We start from the raw sequence: 14,811 nt of genomic DNA on the forward strand, positions 1-14,811 counted from the left end.
ATGTGCATACAGATCTGCCACAGATCCAAGCCCTGTATCACACTGTATTTACTTTGTAAACTATCACTTTGTACATTAAAAAAATATGATAAACACTAGGACTATGAGAATGGTGCTGTTAAATTCCCTTAATGATTTAGTATCTTATAGTCACTTTAGAATAGGCTGAGTCCCAGATGATTAAAAAAAACCCAACCTTTTTTGCTCTGTCTTTTGTTCTTCAACTTTAATGGTCAGCAATATTCCACATACACTCACACTTCCCAAACACACCCCACCCTCTCCCAAAAAGATGATGTCATCACACCAGTGTGCTATACATATTTAGCATGTGATCCTTAGTGAGAACCTATGTCTCCAATATCTCAGTTTAAACTGAAAATCAATTCTCCTAGCAATGTACATCTGGAATTTTGTAACTGACTTTTGAAGTTCACTTTCACCTTAATATCCGAATTGCATCGACCTCTGAGGTTACGGGCTGCTGTCATCTCAGTTTGAACAAACACTCACAACTTAATTAAGCCACTAAGTTCTTCTGGTTTGAGTTGAAGCCATGTGAAACAACAGAATTTCTCATCGTTTCCATCCAAACTTGGCACAGCTTGCTCATAGCTCAATCCAGATTTGTGAACCTCAGTGAATTTTATTGATGAACCTGGCTCAGGTTTGGCTTTGCATTGAAACTTGTGCTCTTGCATTCAAGTTTGGCTGAGCACATTCTAAAGCAAATTTAAAGTACATGGATATGGTAGTTTATTTTTCCCTTTTAATCAAAACACTATCTCTAGTACTACTTTCTCCTCAAGTCGAGCATATTTTCTGCCAGACAAGTATATAATTGGAGTAGAAGCTGTTTAAACTATGCTATCTGTAATGCAAAGAATATGAAGTATTAAAGCATTTTGACCACCACTCTAAATAAAAAGGATTTTTATAAATGGCACTATCTCTAATGAGTTGCTGCTTGAAAAGTATAAATATTCTTTCATAACTTTGCCATGCATTTCTGAACATTATCACATTTTTGAAAAGAGAAGATAGGGGAAAACATTTTGTTTTTCACCATTGAAATGTGTTTCTGAAAATTGTATTAAATTGGTTATTTTCAAGATCAAGATTATTTTTAAGATTTGTTTACTGGCTACAAACGTGAGCCTTATCCATGTTCAGCATATTTCATTTGTTCATTTTCTTTATTTTGGCTTTTTTTACAGAACCGCCTAAAGTTGTCATTTCACCTAAGAATCAGTCATTTACCACTGGCTCTGAGGTGTCTATCCGGTGTTCTGCAACAGGTTATCCAAAGCCAACAATAGTCTGGACACACAATGACATGTTCATTATTGGCTCAAACAGGTAGGGTGCTGGGCTTTTTGCCCTTTCTCTTTTCTATTTTACTGTTTTCTTAGTGACAGCTGAATTTTTGTTTATTCACAGGTATAGGTTCATTCCAGAAGGCACCTTGATAATCAAAAGGGCGATTCCAAAAGATGCAGGACTTTATGGTTGCTTGGCTAGTAACTCAGCTGGGACAGAGAGAGAGACTTCTACTCTCACATATATTGGCAAGTATCACAAGAGACAGCAAATCTATAAAAAAAACCCCAAGCAAACAGATAATCTGAGGAAAAATATTGGATAATGCTCAGTTAGTAGAGCCCAGAAATTTTCATAGATATGAAATTTCAAACCAAAATATTGAAATGTTTGTAAAAATTAAGAAAATTGTAGTGTTCTATGGATGTATCTACACATGCTATTATGGTGCCTGAATAAATTGGAGAGTTTATTGCTCCTGGGCATGCCATTTGAACATGGGCCAATTCATTCTGGAGCAATAAACTGTAGGTTATTTAGATGCAGCATGTGCAGTTGGGGTGGAGCCGCCCTGGCTGGCAGAGGCCTGGGTGGGGTCAGCCCAGAGCCCAGAGCTGTTCCCCTCAGCTCAGTGTACTGTGGAGGGGCTGGCTGGGGCATGAGGGAGCTTCAGTGCGGGGCTAGCCAGCCAGCAGCCCCCACACTGAAGCACCTTTGGGCCCTAGCCAGCCCCTGCAGCATCTACACATGCACTGCTGCAGAGGTTCTTTTTACTCTGCAGCAGGATAGTACTTGTATTTACAAGTATTTGTATTTACAAGGACTATTCTGCTGCAGAGTAAATAGTTTACTTTAGCCTAATAAGGGCACATGTGAAGACACCAAGACATTTACTGTGCAGCTAATATGTCAACTACATAGTAAATATCTCATAGACATGCCCTGTTTAACTTTATTGAGATAGCTAGTTACTTTTAATATTTATTGAAGGCTACATGAGAAATAAGATGATGTGCTAGATCTCCACTTATCTCCACTGTAGCCACAGCACTGATTTCAGTGTAGTACAGAAATACCCATGTTAACTTTAAACAAAGTAGTTTGGGTCCTGTAAGCAGTTTAGCAGTAGGAGCTTAGGGCATTTATAGAAATCCCCAAGGAGGTGGGGGCACTTTTAATTAGCGAGCCACACTAATTAAAAGCACCCGAGTGTCACGTATATCAGTATTCCCATGCTGATAAACTGGCAGCGGGGCACTTTGAAGTAAAGCTTGTTCAATGAGCTTTAGTTCAAAGCACCCCACCACCATTTTTCAGCATGGAGACATTGATGCACATGACCCCAGAGGCTGCTGGAGGATGTTAATTTCCACACTCTGGCAGAATTGATTAATTGAGTTTTCTCCAATATGCTGGATTTACAGAGCATTGAAGCAGCCTCCCTGCATGTGTGTAAGTGCCTTCAGAGCCCAGAGCATACTCTAAAGTATACTCAGTAACCAAGGTGAAGTGGTCCATTCTGAGCTCTTGCTGCCACAGATAGTTTGTGAATGATAACCAAACTACCTAGTTTAAAGCCAGCTTGGGCATGTCTATGCTGTGCTGTGACTGCAGTTAAGCAATGAACACTGCTAACTTGTGGTGAGCTTAGACCTACTAGAAGAATATGTCCACAACTGAGTTCTAACCTTTTTTCAGTTCTTTAAATTTCATGTATTTGATTCTATTCTTCCCTAATCTCACTTCATATTTGATCACTAATCTCCTTGAAGCAGCTTTTTGGGCAGGAATCACCATTGTACAATGTTATAGTGTTTCTAGCACAATGGAACCCTAATTCTGACCGGATCCTTTAGGCATGACAGTAATACACAATAAATAATGGAAATCTGCTAAGAATTATTAAAATGTTTGAAGCAGACTGAGCATCTCTGAATTCTTCTACTTTCCCTGGATCATCCAGTCCTCCAAGTTCTTATTTCTAATTTCTTAATACTACTCTTACCTTTTAGTTGCTTTGGCCATTCCAGTGTCCTCCTTATCTTGCTTCCCAATGTTTTGTGTTAAAGATCACATAACATTCTCAAGTTGGCCCAACTTTTATTAAGATGTTTTGTAGCAAGAGAGTAGTAGACCCCACCATGATTTAAATAAAGGTATGTTGTAAATAGTCTTGTTTTTGTTTTGCTTGTTTAAAATGTTCTCTAGTATTTTGTTTCTTTTCAGAGGGCCCAAAGCTTACTGTGATTCAAAGTGAAATTCTGGTTGCTCTTGGAGACACAACAGTAATGGAATGTAAAGCCACTGGAGTCCCACCTCCTCAAGTTAGGTGGTTTAAAGGTGCAATTTTTCTATCCATCCATGTCCATTTGTTTGTTTTATTTATTTAAACAATAGTATTTTAACCAATTACTAAGCATGTTTTTATGGTCCCCCAAAGCTAACTTATTATTCAAGTAGTACCTGACCCATGAGGTTCTAACCTTGTTGATGCAGCTGTAGGACTTACTTTTTCACTCTATTAATAAGTTACTTTGATGTCAAATCAGTTAAACGAATAGAGTCAAGCCTCTTGTTTGCTAAATAGTAGCCTTTTTACTTTATAGAATGTTACTAAAATCTCAAACCATGTCTTCTATGCTTAGTAACTGCATGGTTCCTTGAATTCCTATACAAAGGCCAATGAATCCCTTCACCTTCCACCCAAATTTAAAGGTGCCCATTACAACCTGTTCCTTAGAGTGTGGAGGAGATCGGCAACCAGCACACTGGGCGTCATCATATTGCTAAATGAGGGCCTCTCTCCTTCTTGAAAACTGAACCTACACTCCTTGAGAAAAGATTAACTCCTGCCTGCACTTGTATATTGGCTGTGTACCAGATGTTGCTTCAACTAACCCGGAGTGGTTTCTAGAATCACAGTATTCCTGAAAAGATCAGACCAATAGTCCATCTAATCCAGTATCCCATCTTTGATAGTGACCCATTCCAGGTGCATCAGAGTGAAGCATAAAAACTCTTAGTGTGGACTGTTCTGGAAAAACCTGCCCATATTGGAAGTTTCTTCCTAACCACACTCAGTTAGTGGTTAGCTTGTGCCCTAAACTCTTAGGGTATATATAGAATGTTTTTTTTAATATCCTATGTAATGTAATAGTGGATGTTCTCATTCTCTGTTGAATAGAAACAGGGCTCTAGGTACATCCTTAAATACAGTCATATATGATATCACTCTGATTAGGTGACAGCTTCATTTGATTTTATTTTGGAAATTCTCCATGCTAGTTCATAGTATTCTGTCTGAACCTAGGTGACCTAGAATTGAGGGTATCAGCATTTCTTACTATTGATACATATCGGGGCCTCCTGAAAATCCAAGAAACACAGGATTTGGATGCTGGTGATTATACCTGCATGGCTACCAATGATGCAGGAATTGCATCTGGGAAGATAACTCTAGATGTTGGCTGTAAGTATTCTGTGTCCAAAAGCAAAATGCCCAGGATTTAAATATTTCTGTTTCACGCCATTGGAGTGACAGATAACTCGATTATTAGTGAAGAGCTGTGCAAGTTACTTAACCTTCCAGTCTATCAAATAGATCAGCTTCGTCTCACAATGTGTCTTTGTCATTTTTCATACAGCTCCTTTTGCTTAAATGTTCACTATGGAGTGACTCACCAAATCATATACCTCACTTCATTCATATTTATCTAGCTTTTCTTTTCCCTCCCTTCATTTGAAATGCTTATATAGCATAAGGACATTTTTTTAATGTATTGCAGCTATATAGGATATATATAAAGAAGATATGCTATACTGAGCTGAGTAGCCATATAAAATTATTATTACCCTTGTCCCTCCTATCTGCTTCAACTGACCCTTTTACATACCTGTGACCCTGACTTGTTATGTCATACTGAATTGAGTTCCCAGTCCATTGAGTAACCATGGTAGTAAATCCTCATGTCCACATGGAGCCCTACTTCAGTCACTGATGATGCTTGTAGGCCCAGGCATATGGTGGAACCTACAGGTCCAAGGTTTTAGTATGTATGCTCCTTGAAACAGTGCCTTTGTCTGTTCTTGCTTCAGGGAGGTCCGTGGCATGTTTTTGATCACCCCTAAAGTAAGTACTGATGGAAGATGACAGTTGCAAGGATTTGCTAAATTAAGTAATTGGATATTAAGTGGTGCTACATAACAGGAAATAAAATTTTATTTTAGCCTAAATTGCAGGGAGAATAGTAATGACATGTTGTTTTCCTATTTAATTATTGTCTTCTGTTTCATTATTGTCCATCTGTTTCAGCTTCTCCAGTTTTCACACAGGAGCCTAGTGATGAATCTGTTGATATTGGCTCAAATGTGACATTGCCTTGCTATGTTCATGGTTACCCAGAACCAAAGGTTAAATGGAGGCGACTGGATGGTGCTCCCCTTTTCTCGAGACCCTTTGCTATTAGTTCCATCAGCCAGCTCAGAACAGGAGCCCTGTCTATTACCAGTACGTAGACAAAATCTATAAGGACAAGAGATCATAGAGAAATATGCTCCATGAAATGCCTTTATCTACATTATTCCATTACTCTAGCATTCATTAATCTTTGTGAAAATATCACTTTGGCAACACAGCTGAGATATCTGATACCATAGTTCCTGATGACATACACTTCAGTTACGGTTTGAATTTCAGTGTATTTGAGTAAGAATAAAGTCATTGTCAGAAGTCCAGAATTTTGGGGGAAATTTAAATTCGCCTTGGCTTTGCCCTTTGCCACTTGTTGACACTAAGGTCCCTTGGAATCTTCTGTGAGGGAAGGGATGTTAAACCCATTGTTCTAGCCAAGTCCTAATTTGTCTAATTACTGTACATTTTGCCTACTTAATTTTTCCTTACAATTTTACTTGGCAGTAGTATTCTTTACTCCCTGTACTAAATAGTTCCAGAATATGTTCTGTGTTATTAAACAGATGTCTTGTTTCCTCATAGACATAGTAATCTGGGTGGGCAAAATGATTCCTGTATATGAATACTGTATGTGAATTTCACTAAATCCTTTAGGATAATAACTGTTATGTAAACATAATATGGACATAATTATACAAGTTCTTTTCCATGTACATTACTCCTCCATTATGACCAATGGCAAGGATTTGTAAAGCAAAATGGTATTAAAATTGAAAGATATGCACACAGGTTATTTTTGTGTTACAGACTCTGGCATAAAATAGTTTAAAACTCTGCAATTTATTTTTCCCTCCTCCTTTTCATCTCTTTTCAGATTTGTGGGTCAGTGATGAAGGAACTTATATCTGTGAAGCTGAAAATCAGTTTGGAAAGATTCAGTCACAGCCGGCCACTGTAACAGTAACAGGACTGGGTAAGGCAGTTAACTTACTGGATGTACAATCTAAAATCAATAAAGGATTCTATACCAGTTCTATACCTGGATATGTGTAACCATTTCTCCATTCCAGATGAACCCAAACCATATTCCTGAATTCATTTGATAAAATTCATATAAGCAATAGGGGTGCATGAAATGGGCCATATTCGATTCGGATTCGGCCCAAATCAGGATCAGTGATTCAATTTGTTGATTCAGATCACTGTCCCGATTCGATTTGGCCAAATCCAAATCTGAAGACTCAATGCTGATTCAGAGAATCAGCGATTTGGCCATAGACAAAGCTTTAAATGTTTTTTCTACATACCTCAAGGTACCAGGCGCGGCTCATGAACGTTGCGATGCTGGGGTGGATGGAGCGTCCCACAGGAGTGTAGGGGGCTCCCCTGCGTGCTCGGTGGCAAACCCAGACATGGATCGGAAGTGCATCTGGTCCACTTCCGGGTTTGCTGCCAAGTGCGCGGGGTGGTTCCCAGTGCTCCTGTGGGACACTCCATCCGACCCACTATCTCAGCATTCACGAACTGCCTGGTACCTTGAGGTATATAGAAAAAACATTTAAAGCTGTGTCTATATCCGAATTGTCGAATCTTTCCGAATCTCTTCAAATCAATTTTGGAGGGTTCTGATTCAATTAGGAGAGATTAAAGAGTCTCCTGATTCGATTCTGATTTTGAGATTTGGCCACTGAATTGGGCCAAATCTCTGCTGAATCGAATCAGCAACCAAAGCTTCGTACAACCCTAATAAGTAAATAGGATATGTTCATATGCGTTGGATATTTTATTGATTTTATGCAAGCACCCACTTCACTAACTGAAACAGAAGAGACTTGCAAGGAAAAATGTAAATCCAAACCACCAAGTTTTGTGTATTAAGACATTTTAATCACCTTGTGACTTGCTGGAGTCTTGAAGACTGTAAGACAAGTTTCAGCTACATTTAACAAAATGGACATTCAAAACAATATTTATTTTTGTTTCTCCTGCTGTTCTTAGGGGGACTTGTAAAAAGCAGAAAAATCTTCACCATAAAAACATTTTGCAGAGAGAGATGGGAGGTGTTTCCCACCACAGTTCATCTTAAAAATATAAAGTAGCAGGGAGAGTGTTCTGGGGAATTTGCAGATATAATTAAAGTGTAAATCTCTGTAATAAATCAAGGCAGTAAATCAAGAGCTTGGACAAGAATTTAATATAAATAAATGATTTCATTTCAGTTGGATAGTGGGAATGAAAATAATTGGACCATAGTGCTGTGATATGCATACATTTATGGGAGAAAGGAAATAGAGAGTGTCCTCATACCCATCCAAGAAAGTATTTTGTATCTTGAACCATATGTTAGGAATCTGTTCATTCATATGCTAGCAGCTATCCAGTCTCTGCTTTCAAAAGTAAGTTTATAAACCAAAGACAAGTACAGCAGCTTATGCACTGGTAAGGTCTGCGTTAGATGTTTTGGGGCATTCCAGACTCTCAGCCAAGCTGTTGACCTTTTCATAAGACCTAAAATCCTTGTGCCTAGAAGAATAGCCATCACTTGGTCATTGCCTTAACTGACTAGCTATTTCAGTCCCTAAAATTTGTGCCAGCAAAAAGAGGTAAAAACAGATTGATTTCAATGGGATTTTTGTGTGTGCTGAAAGTGCAAGATAAAGCCCAAAAGGGAGTAAATGTATACAGATTTGGCTAGATAATCTTCATCTTTTGCTGGTTGGTCGTTCCCTTGAACCATTCTCCTAACAAACTGTCATTGTCCCTTATTTCTTACTTTGTCTATCTATTTAAGCAGTCAGCTCCTGGCTACAACCCACCCTCAAAAAAGAAAAAAAAAGTAGCCCTTACATGCCTTTTGCTGGCTTTCATATTGTTGACTCCTTTTGTCCATCTTGTCTATTTACATTGTAAAGTCTCTGGGAAAGGGATTATTTTGGACCCTGTGTTTGTTGAGTCTTGTGTAGGGTGGAACCTGTTCTATGCACCATTGTAAATATTAGTGATAACGATGGCAGAGAACATTAGTTTTGATTTATTATGAGCATATGGAAATACTGAAATATCGCTTCTAATTTTTTAAGTTGCCCCTCTAATTGGAATGAGCCCAGCAGTAGCCAATGTAATTGAAGGACAGCAGCTTACTGTGCCTTGTGTACTTCTGGCTGGAAACCCCATTCCAGAACGGAGGTGGATTAAAAACAGTATGGTGGTAAGAATTCTTTTAAAATATTTTGGTACAGTCTTGTAGTTTCAAATTTGTTGACATAGAGAAAAATCTGCAGTTAACCTACTTAGTAATGTATAATAATGTACCTGCTTAAGAAATTAAATTTTTGAATGGGAAAAGGAGTTTTAAATAAACAATTTGCATTCTACCAGTAAAGGCACTGATTACACAAGGCTTCCATGCACCCAGGGATAGATCCAAAGGGGGTGCAGTGGTGTGAACACCCCCCTTTTCAGGCCACACCAAGAGCAGCAGCAGGGATTTTTTTAAATCCCCAAATCAGGTAAAATCCTGTCTGCTGTCCCCCCAGTCACAATATCACCTCTCTTTCTCTCCATCCTCAGCAGCAGAGGCTGCCATGGTCCTCACTGATCCCACTGTTCCCAGCTGATGGGGGGGTGGAGGGACAGTGCACCAGAGTCACTCCTGCCTGCTCCATCTGAAAACAATGGCAGCAGTGGTGGCAGCAGGCAGGTTCTTCCTCTATGCCTGATCCCCCACAGTGTCTCCTGCCAGCCTGGGAGCAAGTGCAGATCAGTGAACCCACCTGCTGTTGTCTTCTTCTGAGTTCAGCTACTGTGGCTCTGGAGCCTGTCCGCACTGTGAAATGAACTGGGAGTGTTATGGTTTGAGGGGGTTGTTTGGAGAGGATTTCCAGAGCAGCTGCAGCTGGGCTCAGCAAGGGACAGCAGCCATGGTGGCAGTGGGAGAGTTCGCTCCTCTTGCGCTTGCTCCCATTCTGGCAGGAACACCCAGAAAGAAGGTTAAATATTTTAAGATATTATAATACATTTAGGCCTTAATATATTTTGTATTAAATACATTTTACATTTTTTAAATATTTGACCTTTATCAATCTTGAGACAAGTACATGGGTAAGCATTGTGCATATTAAAGAAAGTTATACTATGTGAATGTATGTTTGTGTGTCCACAAACAAACAGAGATATGAATTTACTTCCACTTATTTTAAATTGTTGTGATTTATTATTTATGGTAACCCAAGGCTCCAAGAAAGTCCAGGTCCCTTTGTACCAGTTGCAGTATGACCATATAGAAGTGTCTGGACAGAAGGAGGAAGACGGATACTATTAGTTCTCTAATGATTTTATGATTAGACATTCTCATTTTTTTAAAGATTTACTCAAAATAAAATTCAGTTAAGTGGTGACTGTTCCTATTTGCCTGACATACTTATTGTCAATAATTTTTTGGTAACCTATAGACATATGTTAGCTGTGAATCTTGAGAAAGGGCTTGAAACAGAAGAAGGGAGTGGACTTCCGTATCTTTGCACGGAAGGCAGGTTCATGTGAAATGGATAGTATGGATAGAAGCATTGGAATATTTGTGTGATTTTTTTTTGAGGCTTGGGTTGTCATTGGAGTGGAAATGAAGTGGGTGATTGAAACGGGAGTGACAAGAATGTCAGCAAATTTGGTTCTGCTGATGAGTTAAAATTAGTAATGACAACATCTGTAATGGAATCATGGTGCTATTATACCTTCCTACAACTTGTTGGATATTGAGGTCAGTTGCCTACAATGAAACATGTACCACTGTCAGCTGTATCCAAAAGAACATGTTGTAGGTAGACTATTAAACTATGTGTTTTAAAGAACTATGAATAGGGTTTATTTGGATTTCTGAGTGCAGGAAATGCCTGCCTTAGGCCCACAGCAATGTTATGGAAATACTCTAGAGAAACAGCCCTAAACAGCTAAATCTTCCTTTAATATTGCCCTAATAAAATGATGCTTTTTTCCTCCCTGCTCTGGAAGCTTCCAGCAGGTTTCTAAGTGACCATCGGAGATAATTTTAATATGACTTTCTAAGCTTAGATTCCAGAACTGCAACAAGCAGTTTCTGCACCCTAGGTGGCAGCAGCAACTGGGCAGCTGTCATTCTTATGCTCCTGCAAAATCTGTACTTAGAGCTGGTAACCCCTATTTGTGCAATTACTGCTGGATTATGCATGCAAGGAAATTTGAAGCCCCAAAGTTTGCTAAGGAAAGGTGAGACACTGTTCTCTGTGCAAGATCTGGGAACCATAAGATGTGGGATTTGCTCCTTGACCTCTGTTTTATCCACTTAAGTTCCAAATTCTGTAGTGGCATCCTCCATCTCCAAAGTGAGGTTCATACAATATAATAAATGAAATGTACAGATTTAAATCCTAGAAAATGAAAAATACTTTTTCTTCCTTCTCCTTTTTGAAACTTCTCCTTAGTCTTTTTAAGGCTTTTTAAAATGTCAGTGGCTTCTTCTCTGAGCATGCATTGAAACATGAAGACATATAGTCTTCACTCTTCTTAGAAGCATACTGAGATGAGTTTACAATGCCTGCATGTAAGAGGAGTCCATATGCAGTGACACTGCATTTGCTGTGTAAATAAACCTCCAGAGAGCCACAAATGCCATACTAAGATCCCTGGCAGACCTGGTTCTTTGAGTAGATGTGCTATCTTTTATTAGACCAACTAAATAGTTGGAAAAATTGTTCTTAGCAAGCTTTTGGGTACAAACACCCTTCTTCAGGCATAGGGAACATTTGTTGTTTCTTTGTGTGCTCTCCTGGGTGGAATGGAAGCCAGTATGCAAAATAAAGATCTGTGAAAATGCAAATGTGTGGCAGTGAGGATCAGACGCCCTGGGAGATGATAGGCATGAGATGAGTAAGAGGGCGGGGAAAGGGGGAAGAATGTAGATGGTAAAATGAAGACAGGTAACCTAGGGTTATCAGATGGCAGGCAGGTTATAATGTGCCATAAATCCAATGTCTATATTTAGTCCATGATTTTTTGTATCCAGTAGATCTATGAAGTGAAGTTCATAGGCTTGTAAATTCCCTTTGAAGATTAGAACAGAGATTTGAGAGAGAGTGGTTATCTTGTGAGAAGTGGGGACCCACAGGTGGTTGGGTATTTTTATCTTTGATAGATATTTTTGGTGGGTGTTCATTCTGGTACATAGTTGTTGTTTGGTTTCTCTTACATATTTTCCATCCTGGCATTTAGTGTACTGGATGAGATGTATTACATTTTTGGAGGTGCAAGTGTAAGATCCAGGAATGGTAATGGTTTTGTTGTGGGGTATAGTTATTGTGGGAATATTGGAGATGTGTTGGCAGGTTTTACATATTTTGTCCCGGCATTGCCTGGATCCACTCGGTGTCCTTTGGACCATAGGAAGTTTACTTCTAATGATGAGGTTGGTGAGTGTCGATGCATGTTTAAAGGCCAAATGATGAAGATGTTATCTATATATCTCAGGTACAGCATGGATTTGGTGGTGCAGTTCTTGAGGAATTCTTCTTCCAGGTGGGCCAAGAAAAGTTGGGCATATTGGTGGGCCATTTTGGTGCCCATGGTCTGGAGGAAGTGTTAGTTGTTAAAACAGAAGTTGTTGTGTGTGAGGATGAAGTGTATAAGTTCAGTAATATCTTTATGTCTGTACTCTGAGTTGTAATCTTGCTCTTGTAGATACGTAAGGCAGGCTTGGATGCCATCCTGGTGTGGTATCCCTGTGAGGCCTCTCAAGGAAATGTGCTGTCCAAAATCTTTTTTGTAGCTATGAGAAACTGTGCAAGCATTCCTCTTTGCTCAAGTAGCTGTGGAAGTACTTCACCAGTGACACTGTCATCCCAGGGGAGCCCTCCTTGCTGACATATCTTAGACACTGCGCCTTAGGTCCTTCACTCCCCAGGGCTTCAGGGAGTTCTCACTCTACTTTCACTGCCTGTAGATGCTCCTAAGTGGAGCATCTCCCCTTCCAGTGGCTACAGAGAATATCAGCTCAATATTCACAAAAGTACTGTCCTTCTCTTTAGTGTGTGCAGCTGCAAGGAGCACTGAGTCTTCCTTCCCTTGGCTTCAGGGAATACCAGCGGGATCTTTCTTCTCTTTCCTCTTTGTCTTCCTTTTCTCAGAAAGAGAGGTGCTAATTCTTTTGGATAGCAGCACGAATTTCCTGCAGCACTAAGTAGGTGAGAAATGCTGTGCTTCAAGAAAAGTAGCACAGTGGAATCTATTAAGAGCCCTTGCAGTTTCTCTCATCGCAGAGCAAAGCTGTGTCCAAGTTTACAGGACAGGTTTCCATAGGCATAGCAATGTCAGTAGGGGACTTGAAGCTCTGTGATCTCTGTGTTGGCAAAACTGCACTTTTACCAGCACAACTTGTCAGGAATATATGTGTGTGGATATTTTTCCTTAAGTAGTACAAAATACAGCTTTGCTGGCATGCCTGTATTGACAGTAGCTTGTTCTGTTTTCAGAATTAAATATTAAGTTTTTTAGTTAATGTTATTAAAATTTTAATGTAAAATGTTTTTCATGTGACAGGTGAAAGGAAGGCTCTACTAGTGTTCTCTCATGATATGTAATTTGAAAAAAATATCTGATTGAATAAACAGAAAGCAGCAATATCTGAGTTGTCTAGGGCTATAAAATCAGTATTTTTCTTTAATTATAACTATCTTCCTCTTCCAGTTGGTCACAAATCCCTACATCAATGTTCGTGGTGATGGGAGTCTGCACCTTGAAAGAGTTTGGCTGCAAGATGCAGGGGACTATACCTGCATGGCAAGTAATGTAGCTGGTACAAATAACAAAACTACCACCATCAATGTGTTTGGTAAGATAAACTGTTTTGTTGTTTCTGCACTGCAGGCAAAATAAGGATATGCTTCAGGGAAGCAGTAGCTCAGAGAATTTTTTATGATGGCAACAGTATCCTAAATACACTTGTTTCAGTGATGTTACACTAGAATAATAGAGAACCAGTCTTACTGCACATAATTCATTTAAGCAATGTAGCCTATGCCTTTTGAAAAGGAAGACAAAAATCACATCGTTTTTATCTGCTGAAAAATCTTTCATTTTAAATATGTACAAGTGATGTGTTTGTTTTGCAGCCTCCCTCACTCTATTACCAAAACAGACAAAGTGGGAGTTTATTGGAGATCTGTGCCAAGTGCTGTCTAAGAGGTTTCATAATTGATAAAAAGGAAGTACAACTCATGGGATTATAGCACTTAAAATAAATCATGACTTTGGCAAAGCTGCATTTAAATACCATAAAAAATGGCAATGACAGGGAACCTAGTGTTTGCATTGTAGTAACCCATCTGTATTTCACTTCAGAAAATTGTATGAACTTTGTGTGAGGTCACAACCACTTCATTGTTCATAGTTTAAATTTTCTTACATGTTATATTAATCAAGGAAGACTCATTTTAAGCTTCACTGAAAATGCTGGAACATGTTTTCCTCTTCAAAATGCTACATCCTTCATGCTCTTATTAGTTAATGCTCTACAACTGCTTTCAGAATTCTTCAGATTGAAAACTTTAGGGGGAAGGGGAACATGTTTGTATGTGTTGTTAAAAAGGAACTAGAAAATAAGGTTAGTATATGGAGTAGGAATATGGAGCATTTATTCATTCAAAAACATGCCAGTTTGATAATAAACTGGAGTCTTTATTACTACTCTGCTGTTTTGAGATGGGCAATTTGGAGTTCCTGAGATCGCCAGCCTGCTAGCACAAGCTCCATCTTTTTCTCCTTTTCTAGCATGTTTATTAATTAACAAATGAATGAGCATGGAAAGTAATCTGGTCTCACCCGCAGATCTTGTCTGCCCTGGTTGTTCCTCATTGATGAAAATAGGTTTCGCACCTGAACCAGAATGAGCTGACCAAAAGCCAAACTGACCTAAGTGAATAATTCACAGTACTATTTTCGAAAATCTTGCCTATCACCTTCTTGGAGGGCATCCTGAGACTCTCTGAAATGAGACCCATATACTAGATTCTGGTCTGTTTGCTTTGAAACTGTGTGTGTACAGGGTGGTGTTC

General features: G+C 39.1%; 1 protein-coding gene across 2 annotated transcripts in view; it reads left to right on the top strand.

The window, feature by feature from the left end:
• HMCN1 (hemicentin 1) overlaps positions 1–14,811 on the top strand; it is a 354,179-nt gene that overhangs the window by 148,434 nt on the left and 190,934 nt on the right. For both annotated transcript variants that reach the window (XM_006267576.4, XM_019500190.2), the window contains exons 12-19: positions 1,218–1,359; positions 1,441–1,568; positions 3,547–3,660; positions 4,631–4,789; positions 5,633–5,827; positions 6,606–6,704; positions 8,812–8,939; positions 13,445–13,589. In XM_006267576.4, coding sequence (XP_006267638.2) covers positions 1,218–1,359; positions 1,441–1,568; positions 3,547–3,660; positions 4,631–4,789; positions 5,633–5,827; positions 6,606–6,704; positions 8,812–8,939; positions 13,445–13,589 — 1,110 coding nt within the window. The remainder of the gene's footprint in view (positions 1–1,217; positions 1,360–1,440; positions 1,569–3,546; positions 3,661–4,630; positions 4,790–5,632; positions 5,828–6,605; positions 6,705–8,811; positions 8,940–13,444; positions 13,590–14,811) is intronic.

Source organism: Alligator mississippiensis, chromosome 5 (genome assembly GCF_030867095.1).
Source record: "Alligator mississippiensis isolate rAllMis1 chromosome 5, rAllMis1, whole genome shotgun sequence".
Lineage (NCBI taxonomy): Eukaryota > Metazoa > Chordata > Crocodylia > Alligatoridae > Alligator > Alligator mississippiensis.